Source organism: Balaenoptera physalus, assembly GCF_965194825.1.
Source record: "Balaenoptera physalus genome assembly, chromosome: 10".
In the NCBI taxonomy this organism is placed as follows: Eukaryota; Metazoa; Chordata; class Mammalia; order Artiodactyla; family Balaenopteridae; genus Balaenoptera; species Balaenoptera physalus.
This window is the reverse complement of record NC_138889.1, coordinates 106076317-106092357: the sequence shown is the minus strand read 5'-3', so window position 1 is coordinate 106092357 and position 16041 is coordinate 106076317. Positions and strand designations below refer to the sequence as shown.

Genomic DNA, 16041 nt, shown 5'->3' with positions numbered 1-16041 from the left:
ATTGAAATGTGTTGCTGGGCACCCCCAGGGAGCATCCAAGACCTAGTACCTTAATCTGTTGTGCACGAGGGAAACTGAGGCCCAGTGCCAGAGCCAATAGGCCAAGGTCACTTGGAGTTTGCTTCAGGATCTGACAGTAGGCTCTGAACTCCCCATGTTTTGCATAGCATGGTTTCTCAAGGGGTGGCATTTTAGGCAGAGTGGCAGGGAATGGGCTGAGGGGACAGCTCTGGGGCTGGCATCCCACCTGGTGGGATCAGATAGCCACAAGGAGTGGCCTCCCTGAGCAGGCCGGTTCCACCTCCCCCACGCCTACCCCGGGGGCCTGCCTCTCTAGGCACGTGGTTTGGTGCCCTTTTGCCCTTAACGTTGGCCTCTGGACACTTGTGAGCACTCTCTGCCTTATTCCTGGGGGACACAGGACAGAGGAGCTGCGGGGCAGGGCAGAGGTGGGGCGTTGTGCCTATGAGAACAGTGACCCCCCCGCCGCCCCCTCCGCCCTCCCCCCTCCCACCCCCTACCCAGGAATCAAGCCATTTCCTCCCGCTCTGGGGCAGGGCATGAGTCCTGGTGGTCATGAATCCCAGGGCTGGACTCTGGGCCCGAATAGAGCAGGGAAGGCAGGCAACCTGACCTGCAGAGCCCCAAATAGCCCCGGCTGCCTGTCCAGCTGCCCCTGCCCTTCAGGGCCTGCTCCCTGGGCTCTTGTGACTGTTCGGGCTGGATCCCCTTTCAAAAGAGCAGGGACAACAGCTCATTGGCTGGGCCGTTGTGGTGAAGTGGATTCAGCCAATTGGGTTGGGAAGGCAGGCCTAGGGCGGGCTGTGGTTGCGGGCAAAGGGAAGGCATCCTCTTGGGATTGGAGGTAGAGTTCAAGATGACTTACCACTGTCATGAATTGCATTGCCTTCACTGGGATCTTAAAGCACCAGCAGGAAGCACTTGACTTTGCTCCGGGAACACAAGGAGTGCTTGTCAGCCCTTCAGCCCTGGCCCCAGAACACCGTTCAGGGTGGGGAGTAGGGGGCTGGCCCCCCGGTACGGGGACTGTCCCCACAGGGAGCCCTGCTTTCCCTTCTCTGTCAGAGAACAGTAACCCAGGGTGGTGGGAAAGAGAGCTGGGGAGGCCAGGGGCCCAGGCACCTGTTCCTGGATCTGCCACTTTTTCTAGGACCCAGCTCTCTGCCCCTCCCATTCCTGGGTGCCACTGAAAACTTCCAGACCTCATGAAGCTGATGGGTCAGGGATTCCCAGGCTGCTCTCTGCTAGGAGCTGGGATTTCCATTCATTCAGTCCATGTTTATCGAGTGCCTTCTATGTAGCCAGCACTGTTGTGCTGGGGAGACAGGCAAGGACCCTGCCCTCACGGAGCTTAGGGGGAAGAAACAGTAGAGGATGTGATCAAGGCAATGAGACAATGCCAGGTAGAGGTCAGTGCTGCAAAGAAGCCGTGGCAGATGGGGCCGCCTGAGTGCCAGTGTCCAGTCAGGGGGCAGTGTGAGGAGGGTGGGCTTGCCCCAGGAACCCCAGCCCTAGGTGTGAAGCCGCCCGCTCCCCAGCAGCCGTTAGGTGGTAGTTTGTGGGGGTGAGACACAGAGACGTCTCTGTGTCTTAGTTACCTATTGCTGCATAATAACAGATTACCCAGACACGTGGTGGCTTAAAACAGCAAACATTTATATTATCTCACAGTCTCTGAGGCTCAGGAAGCTGGGAGTAGCTTAGCTGGGTGGTCAGGCTCAGGGTTTCTCAGGAGGTTGGCGGGGACTTGGTTAGGGGTGGAGTGAGCCCTTCCCAGATGGCTCACTCCTGTGAAATGGCTGTTGCCCAAATGTCTCATCTGGCCCACATTCAAGGGGAGGGAAATTAGTTTCCACCTTTGGGAGGAAAGAGGATCAAAGAATTTGGGGCATATTTTTGAAACCACCGCACTGAGGGACTGCCTCAACTGGATTCTGCCTCTGATTGGAGTCCAAGCTTTGATCCTTTATCTATTTATTTATTTGGCCACGCTGCTCGGCTTGCAGGATCTCAGTTCCCCGACCAGGGACTGAACACGGGCCCCCAGCAGTGAAAGTGCCGAGTCCTAACCACTGGACAGCCAGGGAATTCCTACAATCAGTGTTCATTTACCTACGTATACTGCTGTGTAACCACTGCTTTGATCAATAGGCAGAACATTGCCATCGCCCCACAAGGTTCCTTTGAGCCCCTTTCCAATCAGTACCCCTTACTGCTAATCATTTTTCTATCTATTCATTTTGTTTCTTCTTGAACTTCATATCACCAGAGGCATACAGTGTGTCCAGTTCTTTTTACTAATATCTGTGTGATTCGTCCACATTATTGGGTGTACCGACAGTTTGCTCTTTTTTACTGCTGTGTAATATTCCGTGGTGTGGATGTACTACAGTTTGTGCACCCAGTCTCCTGTTGATGGGCATTTGGTTTCCAGTTTGGGACTGTTGGGAATAAAGCTGTTGTGAATATCCTTGTACATGTCTTTGATGGACATGTGCTCATCTTTCTGTTGGGGATATACCTACATAGGCCTCTATACATTTTTTTTTTAAATTAGTTAATTAATTTATTTATTTTTGGCTGTGTTGGGTCTTTCGTTTCTATGCGAGGGCTTTCTCTAGTTGCAGCAAGCGGGGGCCGCTTTTCATCGCGATGCGCGGGCCTTTCACTGTCGTGGCCTCTCTTATTGCGGGGCACAGGCTCCAGACGCGCAGGCTCAGTAGTTGTGGCTCACGGGCCCAGTTGCTCCGCGGCATGTGGGATCTTCCCAGACCAGGGCTCGAACCCATGTCCCCTGCATTGGCAGGCAGATTCTCAACCACTGCGCCACCAGGGAAGCCCGACCTCTAAATGCCTGTCTATGCCTGAGATGATCCTCTCTCAAAGACTGGCACATAGTAACCAAACTCACAAGAGACTGATGTATAGTTCAGAGGGTTGAGGTGCAGTTCACGCTGGGGAAATGTAATAGCTGTGGGTCTGGAAGCTCGTGCACCTGGGCAGGGCCTCCTCTCCTTGTGGAAAAGCCATGTGGAAGCCAATTCATAGTCTTAAGTTTGCTCAGCAGCAGGTGTTCTCAACTAGGGAGCTGGTTGAATGATTTTGGAAGCTGATCCCACTGCCCTGGGCAGGCTGGGCAAGCTTCCCTGCCAGGTGTGCGCCTACCCACTGAGGATGCCCTTCCCCGGGCGGTTGCTCAGTGTTCCAGTACAAATGCACTGCTGAGTGCCTGCTCTGGGCCCCAGGTGCAGATGCCTCAGTCCATGGCCCAGCGAGTCCTCTGGACAGATAGCCAAATTCTGCCTGGGTTCTGCACATTCCTTTTTCCTGGGTTCAAGCTGACTGCTCACTTCTATGGACCTATTCTTTCTGTGGACCTATTCTTTCTCTAGGTAAGAAAATATCATCAGGCTGACCTTCCTGGCTAGGAGACATTCAGTCTTTTTGAGAGACCTCTGCAGTATTTGATTTCACTGGCCAGGGGTTAATTTCTATAATTTAATTCCCTCAGTTCTGGAGTGTCTCATTACCACCCGTCCCCGCCAGGTTGTGCCTTTTCATCAGAAGATTGTGGAAACAGTCCTGCTGTAAGGCAGTTGGGTGTGAGGGGACTTAAGTTCAGACACTGGGGTATTTGGGGGCTTTGCCACCACAGGAGGGGCCTGGTCTCCAGGAGAAGGGCACAGATCCTCCTTCTGACCTGCGGTAGGGGCAGAGCTGTGTGCTAAAAAAGAGAACGGGCATTGGTGTCATCAGACGTGGCAAGCCCTGGCACCGCTGCTTCCATGCTCCCTGAGCCTCAGTTTCCTCATCTGTAAGATGGGACCAACAGCACCCGATTTGTAGGTTGTGCTGGGATCACATTAGAAACCATTTTGTACACAGCGGCCAAAGGGTCCCCAGTGCCCCCCCTTGTCACCTCCCAATGCCCCCCATCCCTTGTCGCCCCTTGGGTCTGTCTCCTTTCTCTGCCCTGTTCTGGCCATGGGGACACTGGGCTTATATAAACTTGTCTCCCCCATGGTGTCAAATGCTAGAACCCTGGCCCTCAGGTCCTGAGCCCTGTTTCCTCTCCCTGGTGGCTCAGGATAGGGCTTGTGTTCCAGCCTGTTTGCATGGGGCAGGGCAAAGACTGATTTCAACCCCTGTGGAATTTCATGCAGAGCGGATGATTTATCTGATTCGACTGCCGAACCAGAAAATTTCCCAGGCACACCTGGGAATTGGGTGGGCTTCTCCCACCTGTCTTCTGGGGAAGCAGCCTTGGCACGTCCCGGTGCCGGTGGAGGCGAGGGGGTCTGGGAGAGCAGAAAAGCTCCAACGTGCCTCGTGCCGTCTCCCCTTTGCTCGTGCCATAGGCTTTGACGAGCCCCTGCTCTTGGGGGACGGTGAGAGGTGATTAATGCCCCCACCGCCGTGTTCCCAGAGCCCAGCTGTTACCAGCCCTGCCCACCCACCCTTCTCCAGAAGAGGAGCCTCCCTCCGTGCCAGCCTGCCCTCACCTTTCCGAACACCATCTTGTGAAGTGCCATAAAGACACTTCTTAAAACACATCATTGAATTCCCGTTCACCCGGTGCACTTTATGGTTCTGACGCAGCCTGCTTCCTCCAGCTCGGCTTTCGTGCCCGGGAGCCGCTGAAAGCTTCATCTGGGGTCAGGCCTCCCCATCAAAATTTACTGCAAACATCCTTTTACAGCACCTGTCTCACTGAGCTGTGAAATACTCTCGCCTCTCCAAAAAAGAAAGAAAATTAAAACGTATGTTGTACATCTTTTATAAGAAAAATAAAACTCACTTGTGCTTTAAGTCGGCACCTGTCCTGGCAGAGGGAGGTAGCGTGTGTTATAAATGCGTGGGGCATGTGCCCACCGTAAGGGTCCTGCTTCTCCTCCTCCCAGAGCGAGTGAGGAGGGCCTGGGGGCGGCCCCGCTGACGGTGAAGCTGAGGCTGTGAAGACAGCGCTCCAGTCCTCAGCTGGCTTCTCCTTTCCCATACATCAGAGAGCAGTGCAGCCTGTAGCCCCTCGGGGTCAGTCAGGCTGCAACCTTGTTCTGGAGATGAGTGAGGACACGGCACCCCGCACACTGGCCTTGAGAGGTGTGCGCTTGGGGACCACAGGCCGGAAGGGCAGGCTGACAGGTGTCCCCAGGGTTGGCGCCTTGTCAGCCGGTAGCTGAGCTGGAAGCTCTGACGGTCTTTCTTTGACGTCTCCGGGAAGCGGAGTCGTGTTTTGGTCTTTGCTGGAGAGAGAGGACTGCGCGGGCTGTGGGTCACTCAGAGCAGACCTCGGGTACTGGGGAGGACAGTGCAGGACAGAGCCCTGGGCTGGGTCCCGCCCTGGCTTCCTTTTGCTTGCCTGTGGCCAGGGCGATTGCTCTACTGCTTTTGTAAAGCAAGGTGGTGGCATCTGCCAGATGGTGTCTGCTCGGGGACCTGAGCCATCTCGGGGCATCCCAGACTAGTTCCGTGGGGTGCCTGGGGCCTGCCTCAGCCAGAGGGACTCCGGTCTTGGGAGTCCTGTGGGGTTGGTCTGGGCTCTGGCTGACCAGCCCCTCCAGTGTCACAGTACGGGCCTGCACTCTGGCCGCAGGTCCAGCCAGCTCTGAGTACTGGCACTTGGGCATGCCAAGGCCTCGGAGGGGGCCTTTGGTCACAATTGTGCAAGATGATAAATATGGGGACCCAAATAACTTAAAAAGCTCCTGCACCTGCTTTGCCCCAAGTTGGAAAAATAATGTTTCCCCTCCCAAGTTTTGTCTTGTTTTCGTTTGCTCTCTTTGGGCCTTCTTATTTCACACACAGGAGAGAGTGAATGTATCTGATGTGTCTATCGCACTCGACAGCTTCCTCTGTGTTTTCGCAGCCAGTCTTCTTGTTCACAGCAAGCTTGGGTGCCACGGAAGGCCGGCCTTGTCCCTATTGTAGAGATGAGAAAACGGAGGCTGAGCACCTTGCCCATGAACATGATGGTGGGAGGTCATGAGCCCAAACCTGGGGGGACCAAGGAGCACGAGCGGAATCAAAACCCCAGCAGCGGCCGGGCTGTGGGCCAGCAAATGCCTCAGACAAGCCGGGGGAGGCTGCCAGAGCCTTGCTTTTGCTGTCCCGTCCAGCTGTTCTAGATGTCTCTCCATTTCCCCACCCGTATGCTCTCTCCGACCTCAGGGCTTTTGCATGCGTTGTTCCCTCCTCCTGGAAGACCCTGTTCTGTTAGCAAACTTGCCCGCAACCTTCAGGTCTCAGCTCCTTGGTTCATTGATTCATCCCACAGATGCCCAGGGACACTCACACATGCTTTATGCTGTGCCAGGTGCTGGGAATCCAACATAAACATGACATATCCCCATATGGCCAAGGTCAAGCAAAGCACAGATGGTAGGGGAGGCAGCTGCTCTGGGAGGGGGAGGGCAATGAGGAGGGAACTGTAAAGGAAGACCAGGCAGGAGGCACAGCAGGTACAAGGGCCCTGAGGCGGGAAACAGCTTGGCTGTTGGGGGAACTGAAAGGCTGAGGGGCTGTGGGCAGGGTGAAGTGCAGTGGGGAGGGTAGCACGGGAGGAGGTTGGGAAAGAGGCAGGCTCTCCAAGCCCTGGCAAGGACTTGGAGTTTGAACTGAGCTTCACACAGAGAGACAGCTTCTATCTGACTTCTGTCCCTAATATCTCTGGGCTGCTGTGTTAGGAACAGACCATAGGATGGACACAGGGAGTCAGCTGGCCGGGGTGGGTGGGGCGCTTCCAGAGGGGTCTAGGGTGCAATCAATGACGCAGGCTTAGCCCTGCTGGGAGTAGCAGAAGGCATGGTGTCTGTGGTATTGGGGGGATAAATCTAACAGCCTGCAGATGGATGGAAGAGGGAAGAAGAGAAAGGAAAGACTCTTGGTTTGGGGCCCCAGCAAAGTCTGGGGCCGTTCACTGAGAAGGAGGAAGGATGGAGAGGTCAGAAGTTCAGTTCTGCACACAGAGCATTTGGGGATGAGAGCAGGCTGTGGGCCTTGGGGAGCAGACGCTCGGGAGAGGTGAGGGGCTGGAGGTGCAGCCTTGGGATCATGAGTGTTTTCGAATGCGTGGAACTGATGTGAAAACCCAGGGAGAGGCTGTAGATTAAGGAAGAGGGGAGGCAGCAAGGAGGCTGAGAAGGGGGGCCAGCGAGCAGCCTGGGATTGGAAGTAGGGGGTCCTGAGAAGAAAGAAGGGGTTGGGGGTGCTGAGCGTACAGGGGAGGCCAGGAAGGGCCACTGAATAAGGACAAGTGGCCAGTGTGGTGCCTCTGACCTTGGTCTTGATGGAGAGGTGGGGTCAGGGGGAGGAGGAAGTGGAGACAGCGAGTGTAGACAGTGGAGTGGGGCAGAGAAACGAGGCCACAGCTACAGCGTGTGGAATGCGTGGTTGAGGGAGGGTTTTGTTTTAAAAGCCGGGGTACACCAGAAGGTGTTTGAGGGCAGGCAGGACAGTCCAGTGGAGGGGGAGCCGCAGGAGTGAGTCCTTGGGAAGGTGAGCTGGGCGGCCTCGGCTGGGAGGAAGGACCTTCGTGCCCAGTGACCTGAGGGAGGGAGAACGAGGTATGGGCAGGTGTGGGGGGGTGTTCCCGCCTTGGTGGGAGGGGGAGGCAGCATCCGCTGGATGGCTGGCCGGGAGGACAAGCGGAGGAGCCTTGGGAGAGGGAGAAGGGGAGGGGGCACCCGCTTCCAAAGGAGCAGCTGGAGTGGCCACCTGGGGAAGATGAAGAATTTAGAGGGAGCCTCTGCTTGGTTGGTGGGAGTTTCTCGAGCGATTTGCAGCTCCTGGGGCAGACCAGAGAAACTGGGGGTACCTCTTCCAGGAAGCTGTCCCGGCCGCCCCTCTGCTCGGTCAGGCCCCAGACCTCACCTCGCCTCCCAGGTTTGGTGCATGGTGGGTCCTCAGTAAATGTCTGTTAACTGACTGATGTGTATTCAGACTGCCAGGGAGGGGCAGAGCCTGGATGGAGCCGAGCCCGTTCTTTGCTTGGTGGTACCGTCTGCCGGCAGCTGAGTGCTTTTGTTTTGTGCCCAACTAAGCCTGTTCTGCTTCTCATTTAACGCGAGGGAGCTTTCTGTGCCCCCATTTTACAGAAGAAGGCAAGCAAGGCTTGGAGAAGCACTTCAGTTCCTTCAAATACCAGCACCATCCCCTCCCCCCAACACACAAAGAAAGGAGCGTTTAAAGTAGGAGCTCTTGGCCTGTTTCTCAGATCATGGGGAGGGCAGACCCTTGAGAAGGAGGCTGGGAAATGGGCTGTGAGTATCCAGGGACTCTAGTGACAGAGGGGACTGTCCACGCTGGATACCCTTGCCTCAGAAAGAATGAGCATGGCACTGCTGTGGGGGGGATTCTTAATCTCTACCTGGTGGAAGCATTGTTAATCTGATTTGGGCGCCCCTGTCTCCCCGCAGCATCGTTCTCCCCTGCGCTTGCCCCCTGCCCCACACCCTGGATTGCACCCACCCAGGACCTCGAACATGCTGTTCCGGATGGTGGAACACCCTTCCCTACCCTGGCTACCTCTCAGTCCTCTTCCCAGTCTCCGCTAAGCCCCCCTGGACTGGGGGTCCGGCTACCTCCTCTCCCAGTCCCCGAGCGTCCCATAGCACTTCTTGGAATTTGGATTGCTTGCTTGATTGGGTAAAGCCTGGTCAGCCTCTGTCTCCCCTGCTGCATTATAAATGCACGAGGGCCAGGACCACGTCTGCACTGCTGGGGGTTGGATCCCCAGCACCACGTGTAGGACCTGTGTGTGATGGGTGTCTAGGGAAGGGGGTGGGAAGTGGCTGCCGGAGAGTGTGGTTCTATCTTGAGCTGGAGTTGGTGTAAGCAGATTCAAGGTGTAACGAGCTTTTTGTAATAATTCCCTACAGTGTTGAGCTGGACTGTGAACGGGGCCCTTTCCAGGCTCCTCGGGCATCTTGAGGAGCAGAGGCTTGGATGGACTGACTGTGGCAGGGCAGAGGCACATGTGGGGGACCCACCTGTCTCTTGAATATCTGTCCGTCTCTGCCTTTCCACAGAAGGCTCCAGCAGACAGACCCTACCTCTCCCCCTACCCCCTCTAATTGCCCTCCTACCTCTGCACATTTTCTGATGCTTTTTGGGTTCCTTGACTGTGGTCTTTCCTCTTTGTCGTCTCCCCCTCCCCTGGTGGTCACTGGGGGCTGCTCCATCTGGGGAGTGTGTGGTGGAGGAGGAGAAGGCTGGGCTGAGAGCCCGGCTGCCCTGGTGGCCTCAGGCCGGCAGGGGGAGCCCACGAGCCGCGAGCCTGGACTCCTGCTCTGGAGAGATGCTCCCCTGCCTGGGGCCGCCCAAAGGGAAGACCAGGCCCAGCAGGGGACCCAGCCTGGGTGGACCCAGAGTCTGTGAGTGGATGGGGGGCCTGGCTTCCCACTCACTAGCTGTATGACCACGGGTGGCTTCCTGACCTTCCTGAGCCTGTTTCTTTATCTGTAAAATGGGGACAATTCCAGCCACTCCCTTGATCCATGACTCACCCCAGTGGGCATCTCTCCGCGGGGAGCCCTCTGCCAATGCAGGGGGTTTGTCACAAACGGGCACCAGACCTGCTTGGTTCTGTGGCTCTTTGAGGAGCACGGGTGTCCTGGTTCCCTGTGTCCTGCTGCCTACAAATAACGACGATGATGATGTAACTGACGGATGATGTAACTGAGTCAGTGCCGCCGACCTGCCTGGCCTTAGCATGTATGAGTAAGCTTGAAATTAGTCTGCAAGGGCTGTCTTGAAGGTATTAGGGACCCAGAGGTGTGGACGCAACTGGAAAGCGGCAGAGTTGAATTCTGAACTCAGGTCTGTGGTGCCTGAGAGACACCCTCCACCTCCATGGGCCTCAGTTTCCCCTCCTAACAGAGAGGGCACAGCAAGATCTTCTAGGGGACCCTCCTTCCACGCCCCTCCCTGCGTGCTCGCGGGAAGGATGGGCGTGCGGGGCTGCTTTGCATCCTTGGACGAGCATCCCCGTGAGGATAGGAGACCTGTGGGCGGTGGGAAGGCCCCCTGGACTGCTCCTCTCCCGGCCCGCCTGACTCTCCTGCCCACCCCGCCCCGCCCCTGCAGCGTTTCTGAAGGGCCTGAGTGACAAGCAGCGGGAGGAACATTACTTCTGCCGGGACTTTGTCAGGCTGAAGAAGATCCCGACGTGGAAGGAGGCGGCGAAAGGTAGGCCCTGCGCTGGGGGGCCCAGCTGGCTGGGTGGTGTGTGGTCCTTTCAGGCCCATATCTTGAGAGAATCATAAAGACAAGGCCAAGAAAAAGAATGGCGGCAGCATTTATGAGTGCTTGCTATGTGTGGGGCACTTTGCAGTGTCACCTCATTTAATTATTAACACAGCCTGAGGCAGGCTCGGTTTTTATCCCCATTATACCGTTGGGAAACTGAGCCTTAGACCTGCAATCCCATGGCCGCTGGAGCTGGGATTTGCTGCTTGGTGTAGTGGCCTGCAGTGCGGCGTCCTGGTGAGCACGTAGGCCCTGCAAATTGCAGGCCTGGTAACCGGGAACCCAGGCCAAGTTACTTAACCCTCCTAGGCCTCAGTTACCTAGTGTGTAAAATGGGGATGGATGGCATTGATACTCTACCTGTGTGCAGCGTTGTGAAGATTCAAGGAGATGAGTGTGTGCTGCACACAGTAGGTGCTTAGTCAGTGTGGACTGTCATTACCGTGTCATCGGTCCTTGCGTGGCACATTGCCTCTGGAGGTGGAGGGCAGTTGATGGCGGCTTGCCTGACTGGTGGCCACTGGTGGGTCACTCTGCAGTGGGGACCTCTCTGTGACCCCACCCCCGGCCTCTGCTTGTTCCAGGGGTGACCATGAAGGTGGAGGAGCCCAAGTACAAGAAGGACAAGCAGCTCAACGAGAAGATCTCCCTGTTCCGAGGTGATATCACCAAGCTGGAGGTGGACGCCATCGTCAACGCCGGTGAGTGAGGGCTTCTGGCCAGCCTGAGCCAGAGACCTGGGTGGCCACCTCGTCACTGTGCCAGGCACGCGTGGATGCCACGTGGCTCCAGTGAGGCTCGGGTGGCTGGATGAAGGTGGCCCGCTGGCGCCACGGGAGCCCAGTGTGTTGGCAGCGTGGACTCCTCTCCCCTTGAAACCCTGACTGCTGTGTCAGGAGCGCCTTGGCTGAGTTGCCGTGAAGCTCTGAGACCCATTAGCGGCTGGTAAGGGAGAGAGCTCTGCTGGAATTGCGCCGGACTGCCCTGCCAGGAAGGCGGTGGCCAGATGGGGTGGTCCAACCTTGGGGGCTGCAGATGCCCCTGACCAGTGCTTTCCTTCCTCCGCCTCCTGCCCTCCCAGCCCCCCTTCTAATTGGGGTGGGCGAGGGAGCATGTTGGGGAGCATGTCAGAAGAAGGGTGGGGTCAGAGGCCCCTGCACCCCTGTCAGCTTCCTGCAACGGCTCTTGCTGGCTGGGCAGTTTATTGTGATGAGTTGAGCAGTCTGCTGTGTCTCTCCCATCTTGGGAGAGGGAGGAAGGTGGCGGCTCTCCTCTCAGGCAGTGGTTGTCTGGCTGAGGTCAGGAGTGGTGTGTCAAGGGGCGGTCAAGTCCAGCAGGTGCTCAGGTGGTTCACAGGACAAGGGCGAGTGGGGGCCGAATCCCCCCTCTGTGGTTGCCAAGTGTCACAGGACGCAGCCTCCTTCTTGCAGAAAGGTTCGCAGACCTGGGCAGACCCCGTTGTCTTGGGCTCTGACTCATAGGGAAACTCCACTGTGCTAGCCCTTCCCCACCTGCGCAGTCTCAGGCGCTCCCAGGAGCGTCTCAAATCTCCTTCATCGCACCCTTGGGCTTGCAGCCAGTGGCTGACCCCAGTGCTGGCCAGGTCGTGGAGTGGCCCAGTGACTCTGGGTCTTGGTGGTGCCCGTGCTGGTCTTGCTAAGCGACTGGGCTTGAGAGACCAGGGGAGAGGTGGCCGCTCACCCGCTCTGGGCCCGCTTGTCTGTGATCTGGGTCGCGTCTCCGGCAGTGGCATTGCTCTGCATGTCTCCCCGCTGATGTTCGCAGAACTGTGTGGCCACAGGGGTGTTCCCTCCCCCCTCATTGCCTGTTTCAGCGCACAGGTGACCAGTCACAGGAAGGTAGGAGTTCTGACTCGGAGCAGGGAGTGGTGGGGTCACCTTTGGGTTTCTGCTGGTGCTTCCTCTGATGTGTTTCTCTTGGGCCACTAGGATGGTGGGTAGCAGCAAGGTCTCCATCTGGGGAGACACGGGGCTAAGACAAGTCAAGTCATAGTGGCCCAGGAGAGAAGGGTATTCTTGCTGCCTGGACCCCAGAGGGATGGCCTGAGGTGGAAAGACCAAGCCTTGGGGCCCCGGCTGAGGGGACATTGCCACAGGCCTGCGAGGCTGCCCTGCCTAGTGCCCTTGGCCCTGTGAGTCACTGGCAAGGGTGTGGGGGGCGCCCCGCTGGTACTTTTTTTTTTTTTTAATAAATTTATTTATTTTATTTATTTATTTTTGGCTGTGTTGGGTCTTCGTTGCTGTGCGCGGACTTCCTCTAGTTGTGGCGAGCGGGGTCTACTCTTGGTTGCGGTGAGCGTGCTTCTCATTGCAGTGGCTTCTCTTGTTGTGGAGCACAGGCTCTAGGCACGAGGTCTTCAGTAGTTGTGGCGCACGGGCTTAGTTGTTTCATGGCATGTGGGATCCTCCCGGACCAGGGCTCGAACCTGTGTGCCCTGCATTGGCAGGTGGATTCTTAACCACTGAGCCATCAGGGAAGTCCCCCTACTGGTACTTTTCTTCCTGAGCTGCAAAGTGGCCAGAGGGAAAAGTAGGGCATCTTATCACCTCCTTCCCAGCCAGGTTGATGGTTGGCGGCCAGGAGGGAGGATGTGGGGACCAAGGCAGGGTGTGGGCAGAATGCAGATGGAGTGGGGTGGGGGCTCTGGAGCCTGCTCGCAGGGCTGCAGGCATGATTAATGGCTCTTCCTAAGTGCCCTTGTGCCTGGCCAGACTCTGAGTGCAGCAGTTCTGTCAGCCTCTCATGCTCTCAGGGAAGCCCTTTGGTCCTGGCTTCATTTGATTCGCCAGGGCTGGGCGTGGCAGTGTTTGCTGTGTCTTTCTGGGGGCTCCCCTTCTCCATGTACCTGCCTGGGCTTGCATGATGGGAATGGTGGGAAACCCACCCACTGGATAGTTGGGGATATTAGGGTCTGATGCCCATGAACAGTGATGCTCACGCAGCCCCTGGCATGAACAGAGCCCTCAGCGCCTACCGCTGTTGTCGGTGCTAGAAGTGATGCCAGCAGAGTCACTGGACGTCAACCCTGGCCCAGGGATGCCAAGGGATCCTGGTACCTCCTACAAATGAGCAGCTATGCCTCCCCCTGCCTGCCTCAGTTTACTAAATACCTCCTGGTGTGTCTTCCCGGGATCTCCTTTTTTTCTGGAAAGAGTCTCATAGCAGAGAGGACCCAGAACCTGCCTGGAACCCCCCAAAAACGGCTGAGGCGGGCCCTGGATCCAGAGCTCCCACACAGAGCCTGCATCCCCTGCGGACCCTCCCTGCAGGTTTTCCCAGCCTGGTGTTTGGGTGGCCTTGGCACTAATCAGACCTCGGGGGTCTTTGGTGGTTTTGGTACCCTCCGGCATCCTCCCTGGGGCCCCCGCCATGGCCTGGGGCCGCCGCCCACCAGGGGGCAGCAGAGATCGCGGTTCCTGCGCGCAGCAGAGCCCGTAAATCAGCCTGTTTATTAGCGGAATAAAAGTCGCGGCAACGCGGGGCTTTTCAGGGCTGCATAAATCTGGTCTGTGCCTCGTGAAACCCACATGTGCTTAATTCATATGTAAAGTTTCAAGCAGGAAGAGAATACGTGTCCATTAAATTCTATTTGACTTGATTATAATCATTAGCCCTGAATAATTGCTTCTCAGCGCCGACCGCGGAGCCACCACAATGAGGAAAAGGAGCGAGCAATTATCTCGGGGTGGGAATTTTTTAATTTTTATTTTTGAAGTCAGGGGCAGTGTTGGCCCCGCCAGGGTCTGTGGCCCATGGGGAGCCATGTGGGTCGGACAGGGCTGGGGGCTTGAGGTCCACTGTGGAGCTTGTGAATTTTCTCGGGACGGGGTGGGGGGCGGGGAGTCTCTCTTTGTCCCTGAGGCCAGATGGGGAAGGGTAGGGAAGATGCCATCGCTGCCTGGGCCTTGCTCCAGCTGCAGGGACCATGGAGGGGGAGGCCTGCAGGGGGCTGGGAAGGGCCTGTGCGAGAAAGCGGTCAGCACCCCCAGAACCCCTCCATCCTGAAGAGCTGTGTCTCGGGGGTGTCTCCAGCCACGCAGGCGCTCTTCCCATCCCTAGGGAGGACCCTGGGGGTCCTTGGAGAGGGCAGGGGCTGGGTGTCCTCCCTTCCTGCTCCCTTCACTTCTCCCCTCCCTGCAGAGTGACTCCACCCACAGCCTCGCTCAGGACTTTGGAAACTCAGACTCAGTTTCCCAACTGTTCCCCTGGCATTTGAAGTCCAGGGCTGGTTTTTACCCCACTCTGTTGGTACTTGATATGTGACTGGGGTGTATGTGCTATTATGTGCCTGTAATAGTGGATATGTGTGTGATTTGTTGTGTGTATAATATGATGTATGATGTTATATGATATGTGGAGGGGGGCTGGGACAGAGTAGAAGGATGTGTGCCTGGCTGGTGGCAGGGCATGAGGTCACAGGGGACAGGACCAAACCCTCTCAAGCCCCCAGGGGCAGTGCAGGCCTCCCCGGGCCATCCTTGGTCTTGCCCCAGTGGCTGCCAGCTGAGGCCACTTGCTCGGGCAGAGTCTGGAGAGTCTCAGGCTCCTGCCATCTGTGCTGGCCACGGCTCCTGCCCACGGGGGCACACTGCATCCATCTTAATTAAATTGGGCTGCCACGCTGGTGAGATAAGCCAGGAAGCCCCTGCAGCCCCCATTCTGGAGCAGGAGATTCTCTGGGGCAGCGCCTGCCTCTCCAGCTCGGCCCCACGTCCCCCAGGCTGTGTCTAGGGAGAGCCACGCCTAGCCTCTCCTCCAGAGAAAGCTTGGGTCTTGGGGGGGGGCGCCTCAGCTTCTGGAGTGTTTATGTCTTCTCTTTGCCACGGAATGGTGGGGACTATGGGGAGAGGCAGCATGACCTTGACGGGGTCCCTTCCATGCCCTTGAGTTTGCCAGCTTACCAAGCCTGTGCTTGTGGGCCCCTAGTTCCCGACAGACAGCTGAATCCCAGGCAGGAAATGTCCTGGCACAAAGAAAGACCCCCATTCTTGGCCAGTCCAGGGTCCGGCTGCCGGCTTTGGCCTTCAGGGCATAACGGGACAGAGCAGGGATGAATGTGATGCTTTGTGCAAAGACAGAAGGAATATTAAACTGCAAAGCTGTCCCAGGCCACTGAGTCAAGGCCATGGGCACAGAGGCCAGGAGTTAGGTGGGAATCCCAGCACTCCCGCTTGCCGTGCTGTAGCCTCCGGTCAGGCGTCTCCAGGCCTCTATTTCCCCATCTGAAAAATGGAGCATCCTTGGCCCCACCCCAGGGCTGGCGCATAGTAAGTAAGCCCCTGTAAATTAGTATTGCAAAGTCAGCATGAGAGAAACTAAGTAGAATATAATGTGACAAAGCACTGGAAGCGAGGTCTGAACAGAGTGCCACGCGTCGCCTCAGGGACCAGTTAATTCTGCATAGAGGGCGCGGGAGGCGAGGAGGGTCAGGGGAGCCTTTGAGGGGCCCCGGCGTGCGGGCCAGGCCGTGCAGTAACAGGTGGGAAGCCATGTTTCACAGCGACAAGCTGGCCTCACTGGGAGTTTTTTTAAGTTGCTTATTTATTTAAAATAAGGCATGAAGTGGTGCTCTGTTTCCTTAAGTCTTGGGGCTTTGATTTGTGAAAATCTGCCAGCTGCTTGTATCACCCTGGTCTCCGCAAGCCAGCCAAAGCCCTTGCTTCATCCCTTCTGCTGCCAGGAGGGCCCGGAGGAGCCTGGCCCCCTGGCTGTCCCTGGGCCACCGCTCGGAGTCAGTGATTTAGAGACCGCCTT

The 16041-nt window shown here is 56.9% G+C and overlaps 1 protein-coding gene across 4 annotated transcripts in view; it reads left to right on the top strand.

Moving 5' to 3' along the window:
- Nucleotides 1-16041, top strand: part of MACROD1 (mono-ADP ribosylhydrolase 1) — a 153589-nt gene that overhangs the window by 843 nt on the left and 136705 nt on the right. For all 4 annotated transcript variants that reach the window (XM_082409638.1, XM_082409637.1, XM_082409640.1 and 1 more), the window contains exons 2-3: nt 10105-10206; nt 10851-10967. In XM_082409638.1, the coding sequence (XP_082265764.1) occupies nt 10105-10206; nt 10851-10967 (219 nt within the window). The remainder of the gene's footprint in view (nt 1-10104; nt 10207-10850; nt 10968-16041) is intronic.